This window comes from Acipenser ruthenus, unplaced genomic scaffold (assembly GCF_902713425.1).
Source record: "Acipenser ruthenus unplaced genomic scaffold, fAciRut3.2 maternal haplotype, whole genome shotgun sequence".
NCBI classification, from domain to species: domain Eukaryota; kingdom Metazoa; phylum Chordata; class Actinopteri; order Acipenseriformes; family Acipenseridae; genus Acipenser; species Acipenser ruthenus.
In genome coordinates, this window is record NW_026708475.1 from 43,591 (window position 1) to 52,794 (window position 9,204).

The window sequence follows — 9,204 nt, forward strand, 5'->3', positions numbered from 1 at the left end:
AACTTCTGTTACAGTGGTGCTGCTGTAAAGCATTCTCATCATGTTAGTTTCCTGGAAGGCTTCTTTATGTGCAGAGCAAATACTGCAATTATCTGTACTGCAGGCTCTTGTGAGATTTCTGATGTGTATATATATATTTCTGAGTCTTGTTGCCTTTGGGTTTGAATCTGATGTAATCCATGCCTCCTAATAAAATCTCGCACTTGAATGAAGAAACACTGCGATATGATTGTGAAGATGTGGTTCTACCGTTCTCCTGGCCCTTGCTTGATTATCTCTCCCCTGGTTTTGCTAGGTTCGGTTTGACAGTGTCGGAGGCCTGGCCCATCATATTCAAGCACTGAAGGAGATGGTGGTTTTTCCTCTTCTGTATCCTGAAGTATTTGAGAGGTTTAAGATTCAGCCTCCAAGGTTGGTTTAGCTAGAATAGCCTCTTGAAGGTGGAGTGTGCCCCGCCCCTGTCTGATTTTCTGCATTTTTGACACTGTTATCAGATCTTCAACCAAAACCGAATAGTAGATAAAAGGGACCCAGAATTAACAAATAACACTATAATTTATTTATTAAAGAAAGTTATGCAACACCCAATGCCCCCGTGTGAAAAAGTAATCGCCACCTTAGACTCAGTAATTGGTTACGCCACCTTTAGCAGCAATAACTGCAACCAAACGCTTCCTGTAGTTATTGATTAGTCTCTCACAGCGCCGTGGAGGAATTTTGGCCCACTCCTCCATGCAGAACTGCTTCAACTCATTGACATTTGTGGGCTCGTTTCAGGTCCTGCCACAACATCTCAATGGGGTTTAGGTCTGGACTTTGACTAGGCCATTCCAAAACTTTAAATTTCTTGTTCTTCAACCATTCTGATGTAGCCTTGCTTGTGTGTTTTGGATCATTGTCTTGCTGCATGACCCAGCTGTGCTTCAGCTTCAGCTCATGGACGGATGGCCTGACATTCTCCTTTAGAATTCTCTGATACAGAGCAGAATTCATGGTTCCTTCAATGATGGCAAGGCGTCCAGGTCCTGATGCAGCAAAGCATCCCCCAACCATGACACTACCACCACCATGCTTGACCGTTGGTATGAGGTTCTTACTATGGAATGCAGTGTTTGGTTTTCGCCAGACATAACAGGGTCCATGTCGGCCAAAAAGTTCCACTTTTTTCTATCTGTCCAGAACATTGTTCCAGAACTCTTGAGGATCATCCAGGTGATTTTTGGCAAACTTGAGACGAGCATTCATGTTCTTCTTAGTGAGCAGTGGTTTCCGCCTTGCTACTGTGCCATGAATCCCATTTTTGCCCAGTGTCTTTCTGATTGTGGAGTCATGAACACTGATCTTAGCCGAGGCGAGAGAAGCCTGCAGATCCCTTCACTAATGTCCCAAACTTTCTCCATTTGGACAATATGGCTCTGACTGTGATTCGGTGGAGCCCCAGAGCGTTAGAAATGGCTTTGTAACCCTTTCCAGACGGATAAGCATCAACAACTTTTTTCCGGAGGTCTTCAGGAATTTATTTTGTTCGTGGCATGATGTTCCTCTACAACGTGCGTGCTGACAACTTCACTCTAATGGTAAGGGCCAAAGTTAGTCAGATTTATATTGGGCAGGGCTGGCCCAAATCAAGCCTGGTTGTCAACCAAAGTACTCAAACAGCTGACCCTAATTATCCCTTTAATTGGGTTGAGTTAACGGGGGGGGGGCAAATAACTTTTTCACACCTGAAGATTGCATGTTTGATTACCTTGTACACCAAACAAATGACAGAAGCACCAAACTTTGGTGTCATTTTTTCTCTCAGACTCCCTCTATATGCTATTACAACCCACAAAAAATCTGACCAAATACAATGTGAAAAATGTGCAAAAATGCAGAAAATCAGACGGGGGCAAATACTTTTTCACGGCACTGTATACTGCTTTGCAAAAGTCTTAGGCGTGTTGCATTTTTCTACTCTGATGCATTATGAGCATCAACAGTTTACTCAAAGCCTCCACTAGTGTTTTCCACTATTATAACAACCTTGACTTGCATAAAGAAGGAAAAACATTGAGTGAAATAGCTTGCATCCATCACTCGATTTTCAAAGTGTGGTATCCAAAGCATAATCAACATAGGGATATTCAATGCCTTTGAAATCTTTTTATACCCCTCCCCTGATCTGTGCCTTTCCACAACTTTATCCCGGAGTTGTTTTGAAAGCTCCTTGGTCTTCATGGTAGTATCTTTGCTTTGAATGCACTACCCAACTGTGGGTCCTTACAGAGACAAGTGTATTTAATCTGAAATCATGTGAACCACTTTTTGCACACAGATGGACTCCATTTAACTTATTATGTGAATTCCAAAGGCAATTGGTTGCACCTGAGCTTATGTAGGAGTGTCATAGCAAAGGGGGTGAATACTTATCTAATGAAGACTTTTCAGGTTTTTATTTTTAATTGATTTGTTTTTTCACCCCCCCATTTTTTCACACATTGAAAGTGTTGATCAAGTTGTGTAAATCAGAGGAAAAAAAATCCCATTTAAATGCATCAAGATTTTAGGTTGTAACACAACAAACTGTAAAAACGTCCAAGGGGGGTATACAGGCACTGTACATACACACACACACACACACACTATGCAGGTCTACAGAAAAAGAGAAATTCTTGACAACTTGGCAACCCATTTGTATTTGTTGTCTGGATTATTATGAGTGATTGGTGATCAATGTACACTAGTGTATTTTTTAAATTAGTGTAAGTGGATGATTGCTGTAAAAGTAATATGGTGGAGGGGCAACTCCTGTGCTGTTTTGTTTCTCATTGTATTAGAGGAGACAATGCAAACAATTAGCCTTTTGTTTTTCTTGTTTTCTTACTCCCTCCAGAGGCTGTTTGTTCTACGGCCCTCCTGGCACAGGGAAGACGTTGGTTGCTCGAGCCCTCGCCAACGAGTGCAGTCAGGGGGACCGGAAGGTGGCGTTCTTTATGAGAAAAGGAGCCGACTGTCTAAGCAAATGGGTGGGCGAGTCGGAACGGCAGCTTAGGCTTCTGTTTGATCAGGTTTGTATTTCCAATACAGCCCTGTTGGAAGATTTAGGAATGCTGTTGTTTCCTGGTTACCAATATTGGATGATCAAATATACAAGGTACTGAGGTCTTTCCAAATATTTCAGTAATAATGCAACTGCCTCCAATTTTAATTTAATTTTTTTTAACTATATAGACTGTTAATACATTTCCCTGTAAAATCTCCAGATCTTTGTTCCAACCAAGGATTGGTACTATTTTTTTAAAATTTATTTAACCAAATTAACACTGTCCTGCTGTCTGACGTGTACGGTCTCAATAATAAGTGTGTCCTTGGTCTCATTGCAGGCTTACTTGATGCGGCCATCTATTATCTTTTTTGATGAAATTGATGGGTTGGCACCTGTTCGGTCAAGCCGGCAAGATCAAATTCACAGGTAATTCATTCAGTTTAACCTTCTGCATCTGGTTGTGAACAAGTTAAAATAAATGTGTCCAATCTGTTAGTTTTACATGAGACTGGTCTTGTTTAAAATGGCAACAATCTCATTTTCTGTGTTAGCCATGAATTGCCAAAATGATTTGCCGAATGTGGTTTCTTTTTTATTCAACCACCAAGAAGGAAGTAACGGGATTTAAAAAAAATAATAAATAATTAACAAATTGCCCAGTTGTCTTCATTTTAAAACTGAATGTGTGAAGCTCATAACTATCCTCGTACTTTTTTGTTGTTCCTCCTGATATTTTTAGCTCCATTGTTTCAACGCTGCTAGCTCTGATGGATGGCCTGGATAACAGAGGGGAAATAGTTATCATTGGTGCTACAAACAGACTTGATTCTATTGACCCTGCACTCAGGAGACCCGGGCGCTTCGACAGGGAGTTTCTTTTCAACTTGCCTGATAAAAAGGTAGAGGCACAGACTTGCTACCAAGCATAATTTGCTCTGTGAAGCCATAGGACAGTGTTCTGTCTTATCGTGTGTATTTCAAAATTGATTTGATAGCAGGGTTAGGATTGCACTATTCACTTTTATTTTGTTCTTTTAATGAATCCCCGTGGGTAACCTGCATTTCTGCACTGACTCCCTATCACTGCTCGCATCCAATTCAAAACTTGTACTTGCCTATCGCTGTCTTGACCTTTTCTGCTCCCTCCTATCTCCAGGCTATCATTTCTTCCTACACCCCCTCTCGCCCCCTCCGCTCCTCCACCTGTGGCAGACTAGCTGTCCTGCTCCCCCCGCCTCCAGAGCCCGCTCCTTCTCCACCCTTGCCCCTATGTGGTGGAACAACCTACCCACTGATATTAGGACTGATCAGTCTCTGACCAGCTTCCGGTGCCTCCTCAAGACACACCTGTTCAGACAGCATCTGTAAAGATCACAACTCTCTACCAGTACTTGCACTGAAATTCTCCATACCTTGCCACAGTCAACTACTGCTCCTAACTATAACTATTTACTGTATCTTGCATTTGATTTTACTCTTATAGGTAATCATACTCATGTTTTTTGTAATTGCTCTTATCTGAAATCATTCTCATCCATTTATCATACTACGTGTTCTTACTGGACTTTACTCATATAAGCAAATATTTACTATAAGTTTTATCTGCTCTTAGTCAAACTCGGTCTTACATATGATTTACTGTATTCTTTATTTTTCTCTTACTTGATTTTATCTTATTCTAACTTCATAACTGCTCTTATCTGTATTATGATATTCTGTAATGTGATATTTTATGATGTGATAACTTGTAATGTGATATTTTATAATGTGATACTTTGTACTGTGATATTTTGTAACAATTCTAAGTCGCTCTGGATAAGAACGCCTGCTAAGAAATAAGTAATAATAATTTCCCAAGTTAACAAAGAAACAAAAGCGTAATTTGCTTAAAGTTTATTTTCAGTGAAAACTAGTAGAAAATGTGCATATTTTAGTAATTGAGTTTCTCCATTATATCATTCTTAAGTAATGTATTCAGATAATAACTCTAACTGTTAAAATGGATTGGTAAAAAAAAAAAAAAAAAAAAGGATGCAGTGAAATAATACATTTCTCCCACCTTCTATTTATTTTCAGGCCCGAAAGCACATTTTACAAATTCATACCAGGGACTGGAACCCTAAATTAGCCGACGCCTTCCTAGAGGAGCTGGCTGAAAAATGTGTTGGTAAGGTTCAGGCATGCTACATCAATAACATCACACACTCAATCATAAGAACAGTAATACTAAACCGGGTTTATTTAACACATGTGCCGACATACTGCCTTTGTCAGAGTTTACAAACTGTTAATTTGTTTACCTAAATGTGGTTTCTAGTAATGCAGTAAAATAGGAGCCTAATTAGGGGCAGTCCAATATTATCAGCATTTTCTGAAAGTGTCCAAAGCGTGGGAAGGGGATGGCGGTTGTGGGCTGTGTACACTTGCTGTATTTGCTAATCATTTTGGATAACATCTTAATTAGAGATTGATTTGCAAATTCTGATGTTTATAATTTAGCTGTTATGTTTTGGCCAGCTTTTTAAATAAAAACAGTATTTTACTGCCAAAACGTACTTAAAAATATGATGATAATGTTACACAGCAGCACTTGTATTGAAGCAGATTGTTGTAAGGAACTAACACGGAGGAAATCTGGTCATGGACCCAGAGAGCTTCTGGGTTTCCTCTCTGAAAGTGTCACTTTAAAACAAACCTTCATGTCTTAATTCAGCCGTTGGTTTCAGTGTTTTCATCCAAATAGGTACAACAGAGCATGACAAACAGGTGTTTCGATATTCTCTTGGAAGGAGACTTTAATGAATGTAGATAATTGGAATAGATTTTATACATTACAAATTCAGCATTTCCACTGGACTGTTTCATCCTTCAATTTGGAAGGGTTATTAATTTTTTTTTTATAATCCCAGCAAAGTGGTAAAGCCTGTAGTTCTTCCACATTTACAAATATTTGAAAACATATGCACCAACTGCAGAATAATAATCTGCACAGTAAATAAACATGAAAGTAAAACGAAATTGTGTGAAAGACTCTAACCTGCGATCACAGTGCTCCCCATTTGGTAAACACATAATGTAAACATACATTTCTTTTTTTAATTGCAGATTTGGCATGATTTTTTTTTTGTTCTTTTTAATATCTTTTTCCAGGCTACTGTGGAGCTGACATCAAAGCACTTTGCACTGAGGCTGCCTTGGTCGCCCTTCGCCGGCGCTACCCCCAAATTTACGCAAGTAGTCAGAAGTTGCAGCTTGACGTCTCCTCTATCGTTCTCGGTCCGCAGGATTTTTACTATGCCATGAGGAGCATTGTGCCTGCGTCACAGCGGGCCCTGGCGCCCCCAGGGAAAGCGCTTTCCTCTGTCATTAGGCCTCTGCTGGAGAGCACCTTCAATGGAATCCTGGCCACTTTACACAGGGTGTTCCCCCACGCAGAGCTCTCACAGGGCGACACGAAAGAAGGTCATTGCTCTTAACTTTCCATCTGCTTTGGCAATGCACAGTTTTGTTGTTGCCGTCTCATGCTAGGAGGGTGTACAATGAAATGTTACAGCAACGTGATGTATTCTTTCAACATTTGTAATTGGATGAAATTATTGGATGAAAAAATGTAGCAAAGTGGTACAGGGATGGAAATAAGACCTGTTGCATAGCAGTTTCACTCATTCCAGGTTTCACTACAAGCTTGATTAGCCACAGTTTATAGGTAACATGCTCAGGTGTGTCTTATTAAACAGGAATGGATCAAATTGCTATGCAATGGGAGTCTTATTTCCATCCCTGTGGTAGCTCTGTATTACTGTTTAGAAATTGTAAAACCCATCTATTAAATGAGAAGTGCCCTGCAGTAGTTTTGTTTTTTCAGACTTCAGTTAATACTGAAATATACTGTAGATTTTTTCTTTTTCTTGATATCTTTGTTTTGTATAAATATGTAGTATCAGTGAACATAAACAGTCATGGAATCTGCTGTACGTTTAGCCATACGAACTAACACTGTATTTTCAAACTATTTTCCCCTTCTAATACAGATATTGTCAGCGAACTCTTGCAAGAGGACATTTACAGCGATGATGACAACGATGGTGCTCCATCTATTTTTGATGCTCATTCGCACTTAGGATCTCCAAAGAAACAGCCATCAGCAACTACACATAAACCCTTCCTTCATTTCACAACGTGAGTATTGGTTCTAATGCAGTCCCTGCAGTGTTCCTGCTGTTCCACACAGCCAGAGGGTGATGCAAGCTTGCTTACAACGGCAGTAACTAAACATCCTCTGCGATTTTATATTCCTTAGAACTACATACAGCTTGCAGTAAACATTTTAGAACTTGCATCACCCTTGACAAATGTCAAAAATAAGCAGCATTCTGTAAAATGCAGGTTTAGATATACAGTGTACTTTTTCAATGTAACATCGTCCTTGACAGAGCTATTAAAGTCTACATCTTGGGAACCACTCGTTCGAAATTGCTGAAACCGTGCATTGACATTTGATGCAAGAAGTTTAACATGGGGATATGAGCAACTACATATTGTATTAGACACTACAGAAATAGACAGTTCCCTTTCAAGTATGAAATGTAACCATTACCGAATGGGTATTTACCTCCTAAAGACCCGAATACTGAAATATTGATTTACCAAAGCTGCTCTTTTGAGCCTGATGCAGTCGTGATCACGCCCCCGAGATATCAAAAGGACTGCGCTCACAGATCTCAGCGCTATCTTTGCTTTCAAGACTGACCTGATCGGAGAGCTTTGTTCAGATAAGTACTTTGTTGCTGCTATCTGTATATATTCACATTTATTGTGTCTTTACACAAATTATGTGTGACATTAAACTAATCGCTGTAATAGTTTTTACTAATTGCACGAATTGTGTGCACTATAGCCTGTTGCTTTACGTCTCGCTGTGGCCTTGTGCCCGCGTGAACCCAGTGGCTCGAGTCGCTCCTTCCCAGGGATCAAGCAACATAAGTCAGCTGACTTTGCTTTCCATTTTAAAATTTTTGAAATGTAAAAATTGTTGACATTTTTGAAAGGGTCTCTGCGGCTTCGTCCGTCTATGAAGGACATTGTCCCTCACTAGAGGCTAAACGTGGTGCTTAATGCAGTCATGAAACCTCCATTTGAGCCCCTGCATTCAGCTGAGCTAGAATTTCAAAGCAGCTTTCATGCTTGTTATCATCTCTGCAAAACGGGTGAGTGAGATGCAGGCATTCTGGATAGCAAAAGCCTGCTTCATTTTTACAGAGGACAAAGGTCACGCTCCGTACCAGTCCTGCCTTTTGCCTAAGACTATCTCGGCATTCCAAGTCAACCAGTCTGTGGAATTGGAGGCTTTCCATCCACATCCTTTCCAGTCTGACAGAGTGACAGCTCCATACGCTCTGCCCGCCCTGGCATATTAAGTTAAGAGGGCAAAAAGGTGGAGGGCGTCCAAACTATTTTTTGTCTGCTATGGGACAAAGTCCCATGGTCAAGCCCTGTCTAAGCAGCGGCTGTCCAAGTGGATAGTAGACATGGTCAGGACTGCCTATGAGCGAACCAACTTGCCCCTTCCAGAAAAGCTTACTGCCCCTTCCACCAGGGCATGGCAAAGTCAAATTCAGGTAAAACGATTTTAGCTTTTCATGGCTGGGCAATGTCATCTTGACCTGGAGCACAGTTCTTAATATTCATATAAATAATTATTATTTCTAAGTCCTATTTTTTTTTTTAATTAAAAAAAAAAAAAAAGTTTTCCTTTACCTGTTTGAGAGAATTGTTCAGTTTAATAACCCAGTGGTGCTATCTTGTGGACATATATTATGAAATGCCCTTTCAGAAGTCTTCAAACTTAAACAGATCTTATATAAATAAAAAAAGTATATTGTTACAGACATGTTTTTTAAACAACTATTTAGACTCAACCTGCTCAAACAAAGAGATACCTGACTGTTACCTATTTATGTCTATAATAATAAAAAATAACAGAAATCGAAAAAAAAAAAAAAAAAAAACTAATACATGTGAGTTCAAGAGAGTTTGCTGAGCAAAAATTACAATTTTCAGGGTGGTTTAATGACCAGTGGTGGGACTTGAAACCAAAAGTTTTTCACAGAATTTGGAAAACTGGTTCCTAAGGTTCTTACAGCAATACTTTACATTTTAGGACCCACATCTCTTAC

At 39.8% G+C, this 9,204-nt stretch overlaps 1 protein-coding gene across 1 annotated transcript in view; it reads left to right on the top strand.

Annotated features, from left to right (window-relative positions):
• LOC117410564 (ATPase family AAA domain-containing protein 2B) overlaps positions 1 to 7,207 on the top strand; it is a gene marked incomplete at its 3' end in the record, with an annotated part of 30,991 nt that extends 23,784 nt beyond the window's left edge. Inside the window, 7 exon segments of the mRNA XM_059021184.1 lie at positions 296 to 411; positions 2,876 to 3,050; positions 3,366 to 3,454; positions 3,768 to 3,927; positions 5,105 to 5,195; positions 6,179 to 6,490; positions 7,060 to 7,207. Of these exon segments, the coding sequence (XP_058877167.1) occupies positions 296 to 411; positions 2,876 to 3,050; positions 3,366 to 3,454; positions 3,768 to 3,927; positions 5,105 to 5,195; positions 6,179 to 6,490; positions 7,060 to 7,207 (1,091 nt within the window).
• Between the last annotated feature and the right edge of the window lie 1,997 nt (positions 7,208 to 9,204).